Here is a 21,890-nt window from a genome sequence, read left to right as displayed (position 1 = left end):
TTGATGACCTTGAACACACACAAAAACTATGAAAAGAAAATGTGTGTGATTAATTTGCCATTAATGGCGAGTTAAAAAAAAAAAACCTAATCCACAGCCCTACTTTTTAATAGTGTACATTTGAAGACACACTCTGAAGCAAAGTGAATAAATCAGTTATGGTTACCAAACTGGGCCAGTGTGTACTGTTTGCCACTGAAGAAGAGAGATGTGCCGTTGTCTTCCGTCCTGGGTTTGGAAAGACCCTTCATTCGGGCCAAGTTCTCCAAGATCTCAGATGGTTTCAGCTGGTCACGCCACTGGTTGATACCAGAACTAAAATCAAAAAGGTAAAATCATAGTTAGCGTCATTTTATTTCAATAGCCACCTAGAGCACATTCTATTCAAACTATTATGACAATTGTGGGTCCCAACTCACTCAAAATAGTGATCGTAAAGTCTGTGTCACACGATGATGTAAATAAGGATGTGTGTCTCTTTCGCACTTTACTCTGATGAACCGATAAACTTTCTTCAAGTAAGGTTCACTATTGTTTTCGGATATAGATCGGTCATTCCCTTACACGCAGTAGGTTTGTGGATGTCCGCAGTAGGAGTTGTATCGGGACAGGAAGCGATTCTCCAGGTCCACCACCGTCTCCCCCACCTTCTCGTCACGACTCAGAAGGTCGTAGTCGTACACCGAGATTTTTAGGTCCTTGTCCTGGGGCAGGTAGCAGGACATCTCAAACAGCCTGAAATGAACATCCGTTTTCATATCTCCTCTGTTAAATAACATGCCTCAAATCAGACAAACCTTCCAAACACAGGGCTGATTGTGTTGGGGATGTAATTGTCTCGGTCTTCAACAGTTTTTTTTCCAAGTGATATCTTGATGTACGGGTCACACTGAGAGGAAAACAAAACATGGTGAGCAACTACATTTTCAACAAATAAATGCTAATATCTAACTAACTTTGCCATTGTTGTCTTTGGGCTGCAGGTCCAGGGCTCGCACCACATAAATCCTGACCAGACACTCTTGTGGCCCGCTGTCTGGCAGCTCCCTAAACTGACGGGGAGGAGGAGTCACACCAGGGTCATCGGGCAGGGGATACACCTTGAACGATCCCTGCAGGTAGAAATTAAACAAAATCTAATGCAGTCATATACGAAGCATTCAACCACATTCAAAAAACATCTCTTCATCCTAAAATTATTCAGTACATTTCAAGTCTTTTTTTTTCTATTTATTTATCAGAAATGACCAAACTTTTCTACTCCTCCAGGCAAGAGGTGGATAAGTAGAAATTACAGCTTCTTTTTACTTAATCTGTTTCCGAACCCGGTTAGCTACATTAGTGTCTGTAGGCACCTTGAATTCTCCCACCACAGTGGGATCGCCGTCTCCATCATCACTCTTTCCTCTCTCAAGTCTGAAGGTATTGCAGAAGTCAGTCAGACCCGTGAATTCGGGCACATCCTCCAACTCACAGTTGTACACCTTAGAAAAAAAAAGTCACTATCATGGACAGCTGCACTTTCATTAGAACAGAGCTGTGTAGCGACTTACTTTAAGCGTGTCATATCCTTTCTTTAAGTAAGGTCCACACTTATCCTGCTCATGCAATGAAGCATAAAACTTACTCCACCAGTCCACAGTCTCTTTCTCCTTGAAAAAAAAAAAAAAAAAAAAGTCATTGTGTTCTATTGTTTCACCTTTGGACCGTAAACTATAAGACAGATTATGTCGAAGCTCTCACCTTCTCAGCTTGCTTTCAGACACAAAGAAGCCATGCAACACACAAAAGCATTCAGATTAACAGACAGAAATGTGCAAATCATTCTGCGATTTGAGTGACAACAAAATAAACAAGAGTGAATATTAACATTGAGAGACAGCCATGTGAAGCAGGCACAACATGCAGTTGTGAAATGTTCTTCTCATGCCAAGTAAATTAAGATCAGAATTTTTATTTAAATGAACTTTTTGACATGTCAAAATTATGTTAGGACTCAACATTGTTGGTCTTTTTTAAGATAAAGGGAAATTTCCTTTCGTATGAAGTTGAAGTTCTTTGAAAATACAGTGTTTTGTGAAGTTCCTCTTCTTCACTTTCCATGATGCTAAGAATCATAAATGCCATGATGTTGAAGAAGATGGGAAACACCCTGAACATATCTATCTATAATGAACACGTGCAAAATAAGCAGCACTCAAAAGCACAGTAAGACAATTCAAAGTCATTAATTGATCTTTGGTTTCCTCGTGCAGTCAAAAAAAAAAAATCCAGACCAAACACACACAGGGGAAACCTCCCACAGAAAGGGCCCAGGTTCACTCCAAACATTTGCTTGCTTCTCTTGCTTCTGAAGTCGATTGAATATTTCACATCTTTTACTACAACTTTATTAAGAATGAATGTGCTTGAGTGATATTATCTTTATTTCCTTGCTATAAAAACAAGGCTGAGTTGGACAGGAGTGAATGTTATATCCACCCGGTGTAATATTGTGCTGGTTAATTGCATGCCTTCATTTTGTGACCAGTGAAATGATTGAAAACTTTTGTGGTTTCAAACACAAACAAATCATTGGTGCCCAACAGCGTGAAGAAGCAAGCAAGCTCCAGTAGACGTACATACAAAATGGGATGGAGGAGAAGCCATTTTGTTCACAGCGGCTGATATGTTGTACATGTACTGCAATGCAGAGTGATAGAACTGTCAAATTTGACCCAATGCCAAATTTTGCACTAAGCATCCAGCAGATATTTTAGTTGTGAAAATACGAACAGTTGTGGCAGTCACATGAGCGTTACCTGAGCCTCCAGCAGAGGGAGCGTCTCCTCCATGTTGATAGAGACGTCTTTGGCTGTGGATGCCATCATGAGGGCCACTGAGGAAGAGCGTTAGTGAGTGGACCAGCTTTGGTGTCAGATGACACAATATGGATCCGATTAGAATGTATTCCTCAATACATCTTCGCTATTGTTGAACTCTCGTGGTGTTTTTTAAACTAATCTAATCCAATTCCAACTCTCATAAACGCATCATCCGAACGCATCCTAGATATGTAGAGGAGGCGCTTTATCCGAGAGAGCAAAAGTAGTAGAAAAGCAGTGAAAGCATACCAGGAGGTGCTCCTGCGGACCGTCACATGAAAAAGATATACGTTAAATAAGTGATATTTCATTTGAAACACGTAACAGGTCTGTGTCACCGTGCTCTCGTAGTAGCCTAGTCTAAAGTAAAACCCATTATAATCATTGTTTCCACCACTTCTCAAAAGTCACTTTGCGAATACTTTTTGTCCCCCGCACTTCTCAAAACAAACTAGGGCCTTTCATCATGCAGCTCCACATCCAGATGATTCAATTAAAAATTGAAGTCATGAAGTCTCTAGTAGACGACCTTGAAAAGCCCATTTGTGGTCATCTGAATTGACCTATAAGATCAGTGTTGGTTTGCACCCACAGGTCGATTAGAGTGCCCCAAGTCCTTCCTCTAAGCTCAACTATTAGAGATTGGCAGGTGGTCAGTAAAAACAAGTATATAGTAAAAGCAGAATAAAAGACATATTTCAGTGTCCATTAAGTCACAGATGGCTTCTTACTTTTTGATGACATAGCGCCCTCAGCAGTTATGACGTACGGGTCACAGCGGAACTGTTCCAGAGAAGTGATCGTGCACTGACCCACAACAGGCTTCCTGCCGAACGGCCGATGGTCAATGACCTTCAGCACGATGGGAGGCGTGTACATCTCCTCTTTCGGTAAGAGCTGAAATCAATCGTGAAATTTTAGTGAAGGTGACACTCACCGCTCAGAACTACCATCCCCTTTTGTTAATCACCACTTTGATGAAGAGAACGGAGCTGGGAAAGTTGGGGCTCTTTTTCATATTTTTGATCACTGCGGACTCGATCCTTTGGCCCCCGCACTCCACCACCAGGCTGGGGGAGGACACTGCGGCCAACTGATAGGACTTCATGTTCCTCAGACCCCAAGCCAAAATCTAGACTCAGCAATAGGGCATTGACATAAATAGAAATTGAAGTGAAAGAAATGTGGTGTCACACAAATTAAGGATGGCACAGCGTACCTCCACAGCAGTGAGCTGCACCACAGGCCTGATTCCCTGAGGGACCATGTAGAGGTTCTCTGCTCTTTTTGGTGGAACCAAAGGAAGATCAGACTCACCTGACTGAAGACAAGAGGAAAAAAACAAAGCATATTTCAGTAAATGAATCCAAATCCAGGGGAATGTTTTTTTTTAGCAAAACACTCACATATAGTTTTATCACTGAACTTCCATCAACCAAACAATTTGACAACATGCTAATTTTCATCATTTTAGTCTATGCATGTTTGCAAACATGTAAATAAAATGACAAATGCAAACAGATTAAAAACTGATGTCATTTGTGGTAAATGTTTTGAATAGCAACTCTGAAAAGTATTACTTCTCTTGCTACAGCATTCAAGACACCAAGAGGGAAACTCAAGCATAACAAATGATATATACTAACAACAGCAGATCTTGATTCCCCAAGGACGAACAACAACAACAAATGAGGTCTACAACATGCTTTAATACTTACACAGAATGTGTAACAAGGCTTCAGTATGATTTACAAAATTACACATAGGATATTATAAACGTAACTTAGTCCTGCCAAGTTAGGGTCTGACCTTGTTTTTCAGTATCAGTTCAGCAGCCACCAGTGCTTCCCCAGCCTTAAATCCTTTCTGAATGATGGGATGCCACAGCAATTTGGGGTTCTGGTCCACTCCTGGAGTCAGTTTCACCATTGGAGAACAAACACTACGACCCAGCAGCTCATCCTTGCCCTTTATAATGAAAAGTGTCACTTGCTTGTTGTTCATGAATTATTGCAGTTTACTTAGTTAGCAGTTATGAGCGTGGCAGAAGCTCACCACTTGGTCATGGTCGTAGAACTCCAGCACGACGTCAGGGGGGCGCTGTTCCACGGTCAGGGGGTCTCCATAGATCTCTACATCGTTGAAGATGAGTGTCTGATCCCAGGTTGGGTTGAGTGTCGACCGTAGCTTCTCTGTTGTCTTACTAAGGTGCAGGAAGGAGACGTGTGTGTATGGATCTGTGGAGAAAAGTATTCAGGATCCCAGTTCCAAGCTCAGCACTGTGTAGGAATTGTACCTGAGAAACTGTCTTTGTCCATGGACGCAATGTTTCTTGCCTGATAAACGTAAACACGCAAATGATACATGTATGAATCTGTGGGAGAAAAACACATTTAATATATCGGTGGTTGGGCACTTTTCACAAGAACATATATCTCACTCTTGGATAGGAAGGAAGGAGAGAAGGATGAATTCAGGGATAGTCAGACAGCAAGAGAGAGGGCTGAGGCAACTCTAGCTTTAGGGAGCTCGTGAACGTGGAGAGTGAGGAAAAGAGGATGACACATAAAAGGTGTGATAATGGATCAGCTAGTTGAAGGAATGAATGAATGAAGCTCTCAAGAGGATGCAGAGTGGGAAGGCACTGAACCAGACAACATCCCAGTGGTGTTGTCTTTAGGAGAGCAAACAGTGACAGAACCAGTCACAGATGGTGATGGACATTGAAAGACGTGGAGAGTGCAGGCAGCGTGAAACAGGTAGAGATTACTGCCTGGAGTGCTCTCTGACAGAAGTGTCACAGCTACAGTGAAAGGGATGCCCTGCAGTACAGTAGTAAGACCTGCCGTGATGTATGGTTTAGAGACAAGGAGGAGAGTAAGACGTAATAGAGTTGAAAATGCTTCCATTTTCAGAAGGAGTGAATAGGAAGGACAAGATTTGACAAAAGTATATAAAAGAAACAGGTCATACAGATGTTTGGAGACAAAGTTAAAGGAGGCACATGGTGACTGTGAACATGTTGGATGAAGAATGTTTGAATGGAAGTTTTGAGCAAAAAAAGAAGAGGAAGGCAACCATCGAAGTCTCACTCGCAAAGTAGCAGGACACTGTCGGAGTGTTTGCACCAAACATTTTGGTGGCATCAGACGAGTCCTTATCTTCATCAGCCGTGTCAACTGCCTGTGGAACCACCACTTGTCAGCAAGTTAAAACAGAGTTATACATATTGTTATATGACAACTGAGATACAGTGATGTATAAGCAAATGTATAAGAGATACAGTACATCTGGCACAGAACCACTTAGTGATTATATTTATAATCCAGTCGAGCTTGCAGCATTCAGTTAATCACACACCAAAGCACCCTCAAGTTCGAAGATGGCAGCTGCTCCTAGGCGATCTTCTGGTGCCATCTTCCGCTTCAAGCGCCTTCTGCGAATTGTATCTGTGGGACGTTCCTCTCTGTGAAACTTCCAGCCAATCAGTGAAGAAAATTCCCAGCCTTGTGGGTCGCCTCGGTCCTGCTGCAGTGGGAGGCCACAGATAAAGCACTAGGAATCAGGTATTTGTTTCCCAAATTGAACACATCAGATATTAGAGTGAGTTTCCTATACAACAAAACATTTAATCAAGGAAATGTCCACATTCAACAGAATAATGGCCTCCACATTTTCTGAGATCAGAAGAATTGCTACTGAGGAGTTCATGAGGTAGTCATATACATTTATAAGGTCATAACATGAGTGCAGCACTACTATTCTGTGCAGACCTCTGCAGTAGCTCCCGTGGATGCTGCTGTCCTCTTGCGAAGTCGCACCAGTCTTCTCCTTCGGTGAATATGGTACAATTTCTCGGCAGGGGCCCAAGACCGCGGCTTGTCATCAGGTGGAATGGTCACTCCGTACTCCCAACCTGAGACAGCAGGAAACCTACAACTATTTGGGTTCCATGAATGCCTCTACGGACAACGTGTCGTACAATCACTCAGCACAACACACAACAACACAATCATCTAAATATTTTGATCATTGATGTGACATCTTGTAAAACTTAATTGACTTGCAAGACAAACTAAACTAACTTTGACTTGATTTCTGATTGAGTTGTAAGGGATAATTGTCCTACATATCTGTCTTAAGACAAGGATGAGGGCGAAGAGTCGGTAGGTGGCACAACACCAAGCAGCGACAAATTAATCTGCATTGCATGTCAACATTTGACAAAAGCCAAATTTCAACGAACCACACCTTGATCGTCCACAGCTCTGTTGTCATCAACTGACCACTTGTCTTCCCACGCCCAGCCCGGAGGACAAGTGACGTTTCCAGGTTCAACACTTTTCTCCCCATTCTGGATATAAACAAAACATCTTTAGAGGAATATTTTGGGAAAATGTTAGCAAAACGTGAATGTGATGATGAAGCTAAGAAAGCAAGTTCAGTGCAAACACTTGTGTGCAATAAATGGCTTTTGAAATTGTTCAGGATTAAGACACTACTTTGGACAAACGAAAATTTCAAGTCAGATAACAGGGGAGATATTCAGGCTTGTTACAGTTTCAAACCTAATTCATCATTTTCAAACACGACTGGAACTGTTTAACCATTTCTTTTCTAACCAATGTCAAATCACTCCTCATGCAATTTTTCATGTTTACAGTTAATTCAATGTCCCTGCATCATACTAAATATTATGCATCAGCTGTTGGTATCGCTAGTTGGGTCATTCTACAAAACTCTGCCAGTTTGACTTTGAATTTTTTTAAAAATCTAGGACAAATCTTAAATGCAAGACAGGTCTGAAAAAAAAAGTTTTACAACCGAACAAAACGAATGAGACTTTAAAATTTTTTGCAAAAGATTCAGTGTTTTCCTGTCAACAATATTCTCAATTTCAAATGATAAATAACGGGTTTCAAATGTCCTTCATTAAAGAAAAAGGAAAAAAAACAACTTCCCTGTCAAGCAATCCTGTGACAACACTACACTTGTAATTTAGTTTATTTTTCCTAGATCACTGAACAGAAATATACAGTTGCATGCCATAATCAAGAATGAAGCCACATATAAAATCACCACAGCTGTGTGAAAGTTTCGCTCTCAGGCGCGTTTACCACGCCATGGTGACAAGTTACATATTTGCACACTGGCAAGATATTTATGGCAGTCTTTATAATTTATTTTCACGTGACTGTAGTACTCACCACATCAGTGAATGGCTCAGAGGCCGCCTTCCACTCTCCCCCAGGAAAGCGAGTCTCGTTGTGAAATACCTCATCCATAAACTCTGTATGTCCCGCATCTGCCTCTGTAAACAGACTAAAACACACAGGTCGTGCCTTCTTAAGCAAACATCAGGAACCACAGCAGATGAGCCAGGTAGAAGATGTAAGGAGGAAAGTTTTAACAGACCTTATTTACCCATAGGGAGGAACCAAACCACACAAAATGCTCCAGGTCACACTTGAATTAAGACACCTATTTTTAAAGCAAATTACCTTAAAATATGCAATTTATATTTAATACTGCGTCATTTGACTGATGGCCCAGATCTTCAGTGGCAGGTGGCATTTAAACAGGTCACTGTCTGAACCAGTAGTACAGCTTTCACCATCAAAAATGCATTTGTTTTTTAATGTCACTTTTGTAATTAACAAAAGTATCATTATAGGCTAGACTTTTATCAAGTGTACCTATGATGTCAGACCTATGTTTATATTCATTATACACACTTGAGAAAAGAATATATTTCCATATCAGAGCAGCAGTTAAATGGAAAAACAAACATCAGTGGAAGGTTACTCGTACCTGGGGCAGCTTTTGTTGAAGACAGACAATACATTGCATGTATGGGTAGCAAAACCTTGGCTAGATCTACATTTTTAAAAATCTTCTTAAAATACCTTTTCACCTTGGTGTGAGCAATAGCAAGGGGGCCAAAAGGTGTGAACGGAAAGAAATGTGAGAATGGCTGTGAGGTCAACAGTTAGAGGCAACAGTGAACTCCTGCAAATCTTTCTAGATGTCTAACAATTCATACAGGCAAACAAGAGATTACTTACTCTTTCTCTAGGTCAATGAACCACTCTGACTCCCACTCCCATCCCCTGGGTGGCAAGAAGTACTCTCGCTTCAACTTAATCTTGCCAGTCACGTCTGAGAATTTGTGGCGTCCAACTAGTCCAGTGGTCCCCCAGTTTCCAAAAACGCTGGCTTGGTTCTCATACTGAAATAAAAATTATGATGCCATGGGATTTAAAGAGGAGGAACATTATCAAACAGTACATCTTTTAACAGTTTACGGTTTACCATTTCGGCATATACACTGAATGTTCCTTCAGAGAAGGAGTTGAACTTCATTTCATGGGCAGCAAGGCCGAGCCACATGTTGACTCTGACTTGAACTGGCACCTTTAAGCCTTTGTTCTTGTCCATTGGATACTAAGGAGAAATACATGAAAAGAATTTTAGTATTACCATGGTCTCCAGGTAGTATAAAAGTCGTATTATTACATCTAACTGTTGACTTATGGACAGTGCAAGGTTTTGGAGAACATGTATACATTATAACTATTAAAGACTTCAGGCCAAGTTTTATCTTCAACTCATTGCAAGGTCACTTTTAGAATACCTGAAAATAGATGGTCTGCATCCTTCCACAGTGCCTTCCACAGGCCTGCTCGCTATGCATGGAGTAGAGGATTTGGTGAGCGGGAATGCGACTGTACGCCACCCTCTTCTCTCCTCGCAGCATCCAGATGATGACATCTGGTATGCTGCTTTGTGGCTGTAGAGTGGTGACAGAACAACTTCAAACCATAGAGTTACTTATGAAACCTGTCAACCCACTGTCGTTCAACTATTGACTAATGCTAGATAATTTACTAATGAATGTTTGGACAAAATGTGCAGGAACATGACATGACATGATATGATATGATATGATATGATATGAAGCTCTCCAGCTGATCTCATAGTGGCTGTTCCCATGTTTTCTCACATTCTGTCATTACCTCCTCAGCCAACATTTTCAGTTTGTCTGCCCAGGCCTCCAGCTCAGCCAGAGTATCCTTGATCTCCCTGGCCTCCTCCCTCATCCGTTTGGCTCCATCTTTCATGGATGTCAAAGAATTGTCCCGCAGCTTCTTCAGCTGGACGTCCAGGGATGTTAGATTGGAGCGGCCCACAAGTTGTGGGGTAGTGCAGCTTCATCAAGGAAAAATTAAGGTAAAAAAAACCCCACAATTTAGACATAATTCATGGAGCTACAGACCTGACATGGCAAAAAAATAAAATAGATGGTGGCCACAAAATAAGTAAAACATGTGCCCGAGGGAATAAAGTACCAATTCGAGGGCATGAAATACTAAATTGTGGCCACGAAGTACATGCAAATTGAATGCACTTTCCCGTACTAGGGCATTTCTTCAATCAGCTCTTTTTGTACTTTGACAAGTCTGCCAATAATCCCCATTTATTTTTAAAGTCAATGCATTTTACCGTGATATTTTGTTCCCACAAACCAATAGTTCCCTCAAAACAGTATTCCGTGCCCACAAATTGGCATTTAATTCCCACGAATTAGTATTTCATGCACACGTTTTATTACTTACTTCATGGCTACAATATTGATTTTATTTTATTTTTATTTATTTTGCTGCCTGGAGCTCTGCAATAATGACTTCCGCCAAGAAAAAGGTTTATGAGCAGAGCTCAAGTTTTCGGAAATTAAATCTGACAATGAGAGAAGGAACATGTGGACCACCTGGAACCAACTTTTGAAGGATTTCTTGCTCAATGTATGTATGTATGTAACTTCTTCAGACAACATTAGCTTTGATGATTTTCTTACCAACTCTGGGACTCACAATGTTCCCAGAAGTGCTGCATTGATTTCATTAGATGAGATTTCAGTCTAGGTGAAAATCATGTTATGGGTGGAAATTGACCACTTGCAGTTGCAGCACCGGCAATTGAATTCACAACACGTTAGTGAAAGTAGAATGTTGTAATCACAAAGCCAGTCAACATTTGCTCAGGTGCATTCCTGAGTCCTTAAATCTGAACCAAGCAACCGCAACAATGTCAGGTGAATAATAGTCACATGAAAGTTGATTCATTTTGGATTGTAACTTCTTCTAATTCAGCCCAATTTAGCGCAGTCCTGTTATGAAAATACATTCACAACAATGTGGACAAATACAAAATACAAAAATACTTTGGTTTGTCATTGGCATCCTACAGTATTGGAATTAGGAAGAGCAAGTACTGAGTTGGAATGAAACAGAGAGGGCAAACCTCCGTCTCGCAGCTTCAGTCCACCCCTAACGTAATCTCCCAATGACAAAGTATCCTTAAAAAAATCCTGGATCCAGAAGGTGATCCAGATCACTCCCACTACCCAAATTCAATCCTCAGTTCCTTGTCTTATTTCACAAAATTTCATCCAAATCGATGCATAACTTTTCAGGTCATTTTGAAGACAGACAGACATAGTCAAGCATAACCTTCTTGGTGGAGGTAATATACTTAGATATAAATAGATAAAATAACCTTTATTTATGACTGAGTTGTTGTCTCTGCTGTGACATCAGAACAAGAGAAGAGGCCTGCTGATAGCTTTGAAACTTTGTTGACATCATTGTGACATTCAATTAGACTTACTTTTCCAAGTCGTCAATCAGATCAACAAGCATCTTCAACCACACCTCCGTCAGTTTGTTGTCAGAAACCTTTGCTAAGATGCCGAGTTTAAATTCCTCCAAGTTTGATTGCTGCACAGTAGAAAACACACTTGTGAACTCTTGCAACTCACCTTGAAGACTATGATCTATCTACTAAGTTCTAACCCGTGCAACACATTAATTTAGGAGATATTGCTGAGGAAGGGAATAGTCTGGGTGAGGTTCAAGTATGATTACCAAGCGATGGTAAATGTAGAGAATGATGTTGACAGTGTCCGTGCGGTGGCTGATGTCCTCCCAAAATGAGGTAACCACCGCCACTGGCTTAGTCTTTGACCACGGCAGGTAATAGTAGTGGTTACCTGGAGGAGTGACACATGAGAAAACATGTTCTGATGATGATGAGACTTACAGAGCTAATTCACTCACCGTCAAACACAGCATTGCTGTACTTGGTTGTTGAGGCCAGGGGTTTACATGTGGCATCGAGCTTGTTCCCATAGTTACCAATGCTGACCTCAAACTGGATCGGTTCTCCAGGTTCCTGGATCATGGTGGCACTGTGGAATACTGCGCACAGACAGTACTTCCTTCTCCTCAGGTACTTCTGATAAACCAGACGAGGGGAAATGAGAACTTCTTGCCAACTGAAACACTTCAATCACCTGTGCTGATTCGATCACCTGCACCACCAAGAGGTCATCATTTGAGATGCTGTCCACTGCTGTGTCCATTTTGTCATCAAGTTTAGTAGAGAGCTGGACCAGAATCCTGCCCCTGTAGGCAACCCCTTGTCCCTGAGTGAACAACACAGATATTCAAAATGCACCAGAAATCCTCAAAGGTTGGCTGCCAGTCCATTTTGAGGTAGGATCTGGAATTATGTTGATTATATTTTAACTAGTACAAGAACTGAGATACAGGTTTGAACGTGTCTTGTCAGTTGATTTTGTACTGTAATGGGAAAAGGGGGAGTTCATCCAAGTAGTTACCCCAGGAAGGAAAAAGAAGAACTAAACATGCGTTGTTAAATAGACATCAGGGCAATGACGCAGTACCTTGCCTAAGTTGAGGTCGTCATAGGGGTCCGGTAGACCGCTGAACTCTCTTGGGCTGCCATATAAGTTGATATAGGAGGGCCCGAAAGCGGGCAGAAATCCAACTTCAGACTTCCCTGTGTTCACTACAGAAAATAAAAAAATGTAAATATGTCTCTAAAATCTTTTGAGATTGTTAGTGCATCAGTGCAGTTTTGCTTCAGGAGGCAGTGATGATTAATGAGGGTGGGGATGAACTTGAACACGACGAAAGCTTTGTAAGCAAGAGGCCGACATGGCGACAGCAAAGCTGTTAATAATCTACATTTATGTACTACTTGAGCACAAGCATGAATTTCACTCGAGCAGAGAGAAAATAATTTTTGTTGCTTAGCAACATTGGATGCAAAAAATGATCACATGCAAAAGAGAACAAAAGCAAACAAGGGCACACATAAACCTTCAAAGGACTCCATTTCCTCATTCCCTGCATGTTCCTCTATTCCAAGAGAGAAAAAAACAGTAGTGGTTCACTTCTAAATGCCAGTGCATAAAACACCATTGTTCCACTGTTCAACATTTTCCCAGAAGCACTGGTACAAGAGATCATTAGAGGCTCATGCCAGATGATTATATTGAAAGCATACCTTCTATCTCTCCTCCAGAGGAAGCAATCTCGGCAAGGTTCAAATATGTAGTGCCAACTGCATCATTTCCGGTCAAACGATCCCTAAAAATCAAATGTGTGGTGGTAATGTGGGGTAGTCATTCTTTAAAGCTCAGTTTAAACAATAGCATCAAACATAAAGCAGAATAATGGCTTCTGTACCGGAAGATTTGTTGACAGACAACCACTTGCAGTCCATCAATGCTGAAGTCAGTACAGTGAAGTGTGCAGCAGACAGAAATTCCACAAACCAACCTATGACTAGGGACTACATCACGGAGCTCAGTGAGAGAAGGTTATAGGTTCGCAACAACTAAAATGTAAAACATTTGGCAACATGACTCCACATATCTTAGGTTGTCGTCAGTTCGTATCAACATTGCAGAAAGTGGCACAGGTAAAGCAAAACTATTGAATGACATGTGGCCAAACTTGCCACTTTTGAGTGTGAAGAATGGTTAATCTTTACTGTGAGCACAAAGTTTATCATGACAAATGAGTGTCTCCTGAAGCTTCTAGGCCAACACTGTGATGTCACTTGTTTTTCTAACCCACCCAGACTTTTTTAGTATGGTGTTTCTTCTATATTTTATCTTCACATAACCTTCCTCTACACTTCCTGGATTTAAATGACTGTTTTTTTTAACATTGTTTGCCACACTTGACGAAAAGTCAGAGGGAGAATGTGCCAAATGGATCTTGGTTTGTTTGGAAGGAAAGGGAGGGACCTGCACAGTCTGAGTCACAGACATAATTCTTATTTGATGATGGAGCACACACACACGCACTCACACATGCACACTAGAAAAACACTCCATATGCACGGTACTAACCCCCAGTCGTAGGGAGAGAACGGAACTCTTAACATTCCTTCCTTCATTTACCAAAAACGAAAGGGTTTTACTAAAAACAAAATCAGTTCAGTTTGACTCACCAATCAAACACTGTCAGCTTGACTCGCTCACACATGGAAGGAAACTGAAGAAAAAACACAAGACACTGCTGAAGCAGAATGAAAATATCGGTGAGTAGTGTTGTAACCATCATCACCTTGACTTGGAGGTTCAAGACCTGGTTCCACTCAGGATTTGCATCCTTCTCTATGATCTGGGTGCACAACTGATGAAGCAACGACTTGAATCAGTTTGTTGATTTCATATCCCAGCTTCTAAGAACTAATAGATAAGTTGTAAACCTTTTTTCCAGCAAAGCGAGCTTCTAAAAATGGGTCCACCAGGTTCTTCTTGTTTCCCTCACCTCCAAAGGTTTTCATCACTGATTGGGCAAATGAGTCATCCACTAAAGTGAAGGGGAGAGGAGGAGCAAACATTACAGTGGTTACGGGCAAACATCACCTGTGTAGCTTTGAAATTTGAACAGTGTTGACATTCTTCATATTTCTTTCACATTTTGCAGGCATTCTTTCACATGAATTGTACTTGGACATCTACTTGTTCGAGCAAAAAATAATAGTACCTCCATTTTGTCTCTGCTCATGTGTTTTTAATTTGTATCCACACTTGTATTCCATTTAAGTTTTCCATGCGATGTTGGCACACATTTGTTTATTACCTTGTGTATATTTGTAAAACTGATCCATCTTTTCTCAGTTTTATATAATGCCTGGCTGTTTTTCTCGACTCACGATGTTTGCAGATCACTAAAGCCAATCACAACAGGTGCGAGGAGTACAATAAAACTGTGGTAGGCAACTGGAGTAGCTCTACTACGGAGAGTGATGTTAAGTTTGAATTCCTGCTGGTTAGCATGTTAGCAATGTGACCAGCATGAAAGCATAAATTTGGCTTGGCACTTCCCCCTAAATGTTAGAAGCACAACAACAACAACAAAAAAAAAAACATACTCTTCTCAATCCAGCACATCCACCTGTAAATATTTTACATCCCTCCACCGTCTTTCTTCATATTTGTCATTTTTCTTGTCTTGTTTATCAATCCATCCATCAACATCAAGAGAAGCTGACAATTTAAACAACTCGTCCTGTGTCATACTTTCCTCATACAAGCGCCACATACTTTCTAACATTTCTGCCCCTTAGTTCTACAACCACCCGACTTTTCCATGTCATCGCCTTTCTTTGACTCAACACACACACACACACACACACACACACACACACACACACACACACACACACACACACACACACACACACACACACACACACACACACACACACACACACACACACACACACACACACACACACACACACACACACACACACACACACACAGCAAATTCACTTGACTTTCTCTCACCACTTCCTTTAACATAAGCAAACACTGTGACCTGCTTAGAGTTCCCACTGTATGTGGAGAATGTGCAGTTGTAAACGTGTCTTACTCTGGGGAATGTCCTCAGCTCTGAAAACCTTCAGTGAAAGTGTAGCCCATCGCAGGGTGACGTTGGCTGGGAGCAGCAGGTTACTCTCTATATCATCCTGGTCGTCATTTGGTTCCTTCTTCTCTGCCTGTGTGAGCCAAAGAACAAAATAATGGTGTGAAGGACAAGTACGCGGCTATTAAAGAGGTATTACATGTGGAGCATCGAGTGCACATACCGGTGGCTCGTCGCCAGTCCCGACGACAAAAAGGCTAACTTTGAGATAGCCTTTAGCGCCACAGCTAGCATCATCAGGGTTGTTCAACAGGAGCCATTTTCGCATGACACAGTGTCCTGAGAAGAAACCGTTATTGAACAGCTAATTCAGTAAGATTTACAAGTGTATCGATTTCAGTGTTAGAAATTACTGGTGGAAGTCTAAGGAAATCAAGAAAATATTTTTCATGCATTTTAGCTATATTCTGCAAGTGTTTATTGCTGTAGTCATTTGTAATATACCATTCCTAAAATATTCCTATCATTTTCTTTTTAAAATATATACACTATATTTCTAACAGCTCCAGCGTCACCGAGTCTGGCATATTGACATTAAACTCAAATTACACATTTGAAGGTGCTGGGTATCAAAGCACTTGAATGAGCTTCTGTAAATATTTTTGTATGTTGCTCATGAATCCCTTTTGTGTAAGACTTGCTTTAGTGCCACCACAGTCTGAGACCGGCTGAGGGATCAGTGAACGCTGAAGGGCTACTTGCGCTACCTGATCACACTTAAACACAGGTGATTTTTACAAGATAAAAGCGAGGAATAAGAAAGAAACCCGAGTCTTAAACTTGAACCATCATTCACTGAGCTACGATTTGCTGCACGTCCCACAGCAGGGTCTCTAGGAGGACAATGTTTTTATGGAGAGGAACACCCCGTCTGGCGCGCGAGCATGACAGTCCTAAGCTAGGGAGCCCTGAATGACTAATGGTGCACCTTTAAATATAATCTCATGCATAAGCATCTCCAAGTAGGATTTTTCAGCTTTGTTAGAGACAAAGCAAATTTAATGAATTAGACTGTCATCCAGCCAAATAAACAGCAGCCAGCTTATAACAATTGGAGTAAGAAACATACCTGGTTCATCGTAAACATAGCCAACATCCAGCTGTTGGAGGAAGATGGACATGTGAGCGGAATAAGACAAATGAGCTACAGGTTTCATAACAACAATACAAAGATGTCAAAACAAACCTCAAACTCCCCCATCAAACTGTCCGCCCTCAGTGAGTAGGAGTTAAACACCTGCAATACGTGGCAGCAGTTGAGCACATGACAGTGTTGATGCAGATACCTTGCGATCAGTAATAGAACTGCACCTACCCGAAAACTGAGATTCTGTTCAAAAAGTTCTGATGGCAACATGTGGACGTTGTAGAATAGCATCTGGAAATGAATTGCTGTCAATGCAAGACTCACCAATATGTCTGACAGGCAATAGTTTACCTCATCAAAGAAGGGGTTATTTCCCCTCTTGATCCTGGTTCTGTGAGTCTGTCCACAGACACCGACCTTCACCACAGGTTTGACATTGTTGCCCGACAACTGACGGGCCTCAATGATGCGCACACGTATCTGGTATCAAGCAAAGACGAGAATTTACTTTCATGAATGACAAAATCTGCAGTTTAATATTCTATAATTAAATTCATAAGAATCACTTCAGACACATCCTGAAAAGGCAATGTATTCTGTACAGTGGAAATTACTGTCTTTGGATTACTGGAAGCAACAACAACTTGGATGTTCGCTGTAGCCATTAATGATCTGAGAATAAGGTGTGAGTTTTATCAGTCGCATTGCCAATTGTTGGACGTGTCTAGCTCAAGACAAAAAGCAAGATAGGCTTCAATAGGCTTAGACGAACCTGGAAGTCCTGGGGTTTATTGGCCAGCCGATGCCGACTCTGGGCTCTAGCCAAACGCCTTCGAAGGTTGGCAGACTGACCAGAAGAGCCCCCTGCAGAACCATCTTGGGGCCCATCAATGACAGTCATATCTCCATCCACACCTGCTGCCAATTGTATATACAATTACGATTAATACAACGTGAGAATACTCTATTACATATTGAGGTACAGGATCATGAAATGTGCAGGATGTCAGAAAAAAAAAAAAATCCAACATACCAGAATCCACCGTGGTGTCTGCGTCATTGGGGTTAAGCATAGTGTTCGGTGGAGGGTCGTAGCTAATTACAAGACTAATAGTAGCCTGAAAAAGAAACACATATTCATACAGGTAAAGCACTTAGAAAATTCAGCTGTGTGTGTATATATATATATATATATATATATATATTTGTAAAATACCTACCCCAATGCTCTGTCCGTTTTCATCACCCAGAGGCACATTTCTGGATGGCAATGATTTCTGTTGCCCTGAGGCAAGATCTTTTAGCGCAACTTTAGCTGAACCAAGAAACCTGTTAAGAAACCCACCGTTATCAAACCACAGCAATCACTGACAAAATAAGCCACAACCAGAAGTGAAACTGTCACAGCTCCAGTGGTTGGTTAATATTAATTCCTCTCCAGCCAGCTCAGCTTCAAAACTGACAAGAAGTAGCACATTCTCATGTCTAGGGGACCACATATTGATGGTTTTAATACATTGACACTTTTTTTGAGGTGAAAGAGAGCAGCTGTACAGTTCAGCAAGGTCTTTCTTCAATATACAGGAAGGCAGACAGACTTGGCAACAGCATTCTGAGCAGGCACAATTCAGAAAAATAGCAAGGTTTGGTTACTTGCTGGTTACACAACGTCGGAACACTGACACAAGACAATGGAATTACACAGACTAAACACACGATGATGATGATGATTAAACAGGTGGAAGTCAAAGGGGCATGAAGGTCAGTCAGGGACAAAAGACCAGGTGAGACAAAAGGAAATGGCAGTAAACAATGGAAACACCAAGTGCTTCACTTGCCACCACACAAACTTGCCCACCAGTAAAGCCACAATGAACAGTACTTACACTAGACGGGTATGATGAAGCACAAACAGTCCAAGAGGTCAGGTTACAGACCAAACAGATGTCAAATACTGCCTAGATGCCCTGAGAAGAGCGTTCACAGAATAGGTTCCCAGTACAGATCACCTCCCAAAACCAACAAACCCTGCCTTGTCAGACAAACAAACGTGGCGGAGAAGTGTCACACAGAAAAAAAATGCACAGAAGCTGACAATGCCACTTTAGCAGGGAGGAATTGATTTATTTCCACTGGGTCAACAACAGCAAACAGTAAAAATGTCCAACAGTAAGTGAACATGGTCTTACTGGTGTCCCTTTGCCTTAACCTGTTAAATTAAATATGGGATACCGAGACAGACTCAATACTCAATAAGGACTCAAAGGGGAACAGGTCCACATGTACAGATGCGCTTTTCAATTCTTTGCAACATCATCATCACATAAAAACATATGAAATAAACCACGCGTGGATTCAGGTTTCAACTGGCAATAAGCATAAGGAAGCATGTCACAATCCAGCTCATTAATTTAGTCTGTCACAGCAACTCTTGCATGACATTTCACCAAATGTGCGTGTGCACTATTAACAATACGGCCTCATTTTTGTCACAACCTATGTGGAATTCGAGACTTGGTTTGAATGATACAACCATAATTTTGTTAAGAATGCCTGCTATGGATGAGACGTACTGACTGGTTCTTTATCACAACTTTTGTTAGAAAGAGAAATCCAAGAGTGAGATAGACGAAACTGATAATCAACAACTCATAAATGCCACAAAATAATCCATCATTAATCCATCATCTTCATGACTTACTCACAGCTATGCCACTGGAAATACGTGACTAGGAACTGTCAATATTTAAAGACAAAGGGTAAGTTGTTTCAGCTTTATAAATAAAGTAAACACCACATTGACATTCCGGTGCAGAAGGTTTGCCGTAGTAAAAGCTAGAAGAACGGGTAGAGCACGGTCATGACAACCTTTATCTTTTGTTTTTTTTTTGTTTTTTTAATTACCATACATTTGCCTGTATATTTGATGCAGCCAGCAAGCTCGTACTTTCAACATCCTCAGTTATAACAGTTTTACGCCCTTCATTTTTCCACATTTTAATAGGAGGAGCAGGAGTCATTTTGGCAGGTCTAAGAGCTGTGCATCATCAGGGAGAGAACCGATGACTCTATAAACTTGGCATGCAGTCATAATTTATATGACACAATTCCAAAAGCAGCAAGAGGAACTTAAGATATATTTAATCTCTTGGGAGGAAAAGAAGACTTTCGAGTGGTCATGGGGGTATTTATGCCATTCACTCTAGAGGACAATCCACACACCACTTCGGTTAAGAGTCTAGTCTCAGCTGAACCACGACGAACCCAGCTCGTGACAAACTATAGAATTAGGCAACAAAGGAGTGCAGGATGCAGGATGACGCTCTAGTCAGCTGGTATACAAGACACTCACATTCCCAACTCTAATTTAATAAAGTCATGACCTCATTTGTTTTTGCCCGTTATTTTAGTTGCCAGGTCAAACAACGACACATCATGAAAACTACGTTCAAATCAGGGGAAGTTCCTGCTTCTTCCCTGCTCCCACAGATCTTTTGAGAGTGTGTCAGCGCCGCCAGCTCACTGGAAAAATGTGGTCACTTTAGCAGCCACATAAACACAGCAGAGACCAACATCCCAGAAGCTCCACCCTCAAGCCTCCCAGCTGCTCATGCTCAGGAGATACATTTTCCTAAAGGGAAGCAAATGCCAAGACATGACAATGCCCTACTGATTTTTCCCCTCACACTGTTTCCCAAAGTGAGCACCATCTAAATAGTCTAATTAATTCCACATGGAAATCTGAACAGCTCAACCATGTTAAAACTTGTGGCTCATAACTAGTCAAGTGCAACTTGATTCTACAAGCAAGTCATGGAATTTGCCACACAAGTCTGTGGGTCAGAACACAAACAGCATTTCATCTATCCACTGTTGCCCAATGAGAATCAGCCATCCCACTCAGCAAAGCAAGTCTCGGCATGGCACGCAGGGCGTGAGGGGGTAGCAGAAGAACTGAAAGACTGGGTTGCCAAAATACAGAGCCAAGCGATGACAACATCACAATGGCTTTAAATATTTTATGAATAACACGTTGTGGCAGGAAAATGCAAGCACTAGCGACATGTAGCTAATATTGCAAGAGTGCAACCCATTTCTCGTCTGTCTCTATTTGAACAAGAGGAGTTTACACTGTGATTCACTGAGGTGAGGCTCCTCTTTCCCCATCTCGATCCTGCTGTTGCACAAAGCATGAAGCCAAATGCCAACAGACACCTTAATCTGTCTGACAGCACTTACTTATTTTTCCCGATGGTTTCATAATCTTTCACGACAACATCAATGTATGAGCTGTGGTCCAGTGCGACGCCATTGAGATCAAATTCCAGCACCTGCAAGTCGAAAGAATTAACAATTGACATCCTTTTATCTAGTCAGCCAGTACACAGAAGAAATTAAAAAGTAAATTATTAAATTAAAAACATAACACACAAAGGAGAGCTTAGAAGCTACAGCTGGTATGTGAGAGAAACACTAAATCATGAAGGGAACATACACACATAGAAAGAGACATCAGCATCAATGTTAAACACAAATTTGTGTCATTCAGAACGCTGCAGTGAAACATTTACCTCATTCCACACTGGATTCACCTCATTGTCAATTGATTTAGTTTTCTTTTTCTCCTCTGAAAAACAAGAAAAATGTTAGTAAAAAACATTTACATGTCGTGCTTGAATAGTATCACTTTTTTTTAATAATCTAGACACTCAAATTAAAATTCCAAAAAAGAAACTTCCAGTTTTTTTCCATAAGTACAGTATAGTTTTGCGTATTTCATTCTTCTGGAAATGTCATTGGCGAGGGCTTCATCATTAAGTACTGTTACATAACGTTCTGCAATCTAAAAAAAAGTTCAAACGCTATACAGTTTGTGTATTTCATGTAGAAAAAAAGTCCGCGTTACCTTTAAATATGACAGATACGATCGGGTCAGGACTTCCAATCTTCTTCTTAGGCAAACCTTTGGCCGACTCAACCACTACTCGCAACATGGCGGCTTTTGTTGAAAAGCCTGATGAGCGGAGAGAATTTGAATTCAAAATGTAGTTGGCATCCTTCCTCCACGCGCCACCAGCAAGGTCAACACTTCATTTCTGTAGGCAGAAAAAAGTTACTCCAACTTTG

At 41.2% G+C, this 21,890-nt stretch overlaps 1 protein-coding gene across 10 annotated transcripts in view; it reads right to left on the bottom strand.

The window, feature by feature from the left end:
• LOC128758818 (myoferlin-like) overlaps positions 1 to 21,890 on the bottom strand; it is a 24,310-nt gene extending 2,420 nt beyond the window's left edge. Inside the window, exons 1-45 of one of the 10 annotated variants that reach the window (XM_053865190.1) lie at positions 21,670 to 21,890; positions 21,335 to 21,390; positions 21,003 to 21,094; positions 17,984 to 18,092; positions 17,797 to 17,881; positions 17,536 to 17,681; positions 17,115 to 17,243; positions 16,992 to 17,054; positions 16,863 to 16,913; positions 16,746 to 16,776; positions 15,840 to 15,955; positions 15,623 to 15,749; positions 14,451 to 14,554; positions 14,306 to 14,374; positions 14,190 to 14,233; positions 13,236 to 13,318; positions 13,049 to 13,087; positions 12,610 to 12,734; positions 12,235 to 12,348; positions 11,981 to 12,158; positions 11,789 to 11,913; positions 11,532 to 11,641; positions 9,881 to 10,073; positions 9,499 to 9,654; positions 9,177 to 9,308; positions 8,930 to 9,093; positions 8,072 to 8,186; positions 7,116 to 7,218; positions 6,638 to 6,780; positions 6,225 to 6,389; positions 5,957 to 6,047; positions 5,161 to 5,238; positions 4,920 to 5,101; positions 4,674 to 4,832; positions 4,084 to 4,185; positions 3,835 to 3,996; positions 3,596 to 3,761; positions 2,802 to 2,878; positions 2,626 to 2,682; positions 1,554 to 1,652; positions 1,356 to 1,484; positions 957 to 1,112; positions 798 to 889; positions 565 to 735; positions 167 to 315 (exon numbers count right to left, since the gene is read on the bottom strand). In XM_053865190.1, coding sequence (XP_053721165.1) covers positions 167 to 315; positions 565 to 735; positions 798 to 889; positions 957 to 1,112; positions 1,356 to 1,484; positions 1,554 to 1,652; positions 2,626 to 2,682; positions 2,802 to 2,878; positions 3,596 to 3,761; positions 3,835 to 3,996; positions 4,084 to 4,185; positions 4,674 to 4,832; positions 4,920 to 5,101; positions 5,161 to 5,238; positions 5,957 to 6,047; positions 6,225 to 6,389; positions 6,638 to 6,780; positions 7,116 to 7,218; positions 8,072 to 8,186; positions 8,930 to 9,093; positions 9,177 to 9,308; positions 9,499 to 9,654; positions 9,881 to 10,073; positions 11,532 to 11,641; positions 11,789 to 11,913; positions 11,981 to 12,158; positions 12,235 to 12,348; positions 12,610 to 12,734; positions 13,049 to 13,087; positions 13,236 to 13,318; positions 14,190 to 14,233; positions 14,306 to 14,374; positions 14,451 to 14,554; positions 15,623 to 15,749; positions 15,840 to 15,955; positions 16,746 to 16,776; positions 16,863 to 16,913; positions 16,992 to 17,054; positions 17,115 to 17,243; positions 17,536 to 17,681; positions 17,797 to 17,881; positions 17,984 to 18,092; positions 21,003 to 21,094; positions 21,335 to 21,390; positions 21,670 to 21,757 — 5,125 coding nt within the window. In that variant the 5' untranslated portion in view covers positions 21,758 to 21,890. Of the gene's footprint in view, positions 1 to 166; positions 316 to 564; positions 736 to 797; positions 890 to 956; positions 1,113 to 1,355; positions 1,485 to 1,553; positions 1,653 to 1,743; positions 1,756 to 2,625; positions 2,683 to 2,801; positions 2,879 to 3,595; positions 3,762 to 3,834; positions 3,997 to 4,083; positions 4,186 to 4,673; positions 4,833 to 4,919; positions 5,102 to 5,160; positions 5,239 to 5,956; positions 6,048 to 6,224; positions 6,393 to 6,637; positions 6,781 to 7,115; positions 7,219 to 8,071; positions 8,187 to 8,929; positions 9,094 to 9,176; positions 9,309 to 9,498; positions 9,655 to 9,880; positions 10,074 to 11,531; positions 11,642 to 11,788; positions 11,914 to 11,980; positions 12,159 to 12,234; positions 12,349 to 12,609; positions 12,735 to 13,048; positions 13,088 to 13,235; positions 13,319 to 14,189; positions 14,234 to 14,305; positions 14,375 to 14,450; positions 14,555 to 15,622; positions 15,750 to 15,839; positions 15,956 to 16,745; positions 16,777 to 16,862; positions 16,914 to 16,991; positions 17,055 to 17,114; positions 17,244 to 17,535; positions 17,682 to 17,796; positions 17,882 to 17,983; positions 18,093 to 21,002; positions 21,095 to 21,334; positions 21,391 to 21,669 lie in introns of all 10 variants that reach the window. The other 9 variants (XM_053865237.1, XM_053865199.1, XM_053865182.1 and 6 more) reach the window with 9 other exon arrangements.

This window comes from Synchiropus splendidus, chromosome 1 (assembly GCF_027744825.2).
Source record: "Synchiropus splendidus isolate RoL2022-P1 chromosome 1, RoL_Sspl_1.0, whole genome shotgun sequence".
Classification (NCBI taxonomy): domain Eukaryota; kingdom Metazoa; phylum Chordata; class Actinopteri; order Syngnathiformes; family Callionymidae; genus Synchiropus; species Synchiropus splendidus.
The sequence above is the reverse complement of the archived record's forward strand: the minus strand, read 5'-3'. Positions and strand labels throughout refer to the sequence as shown.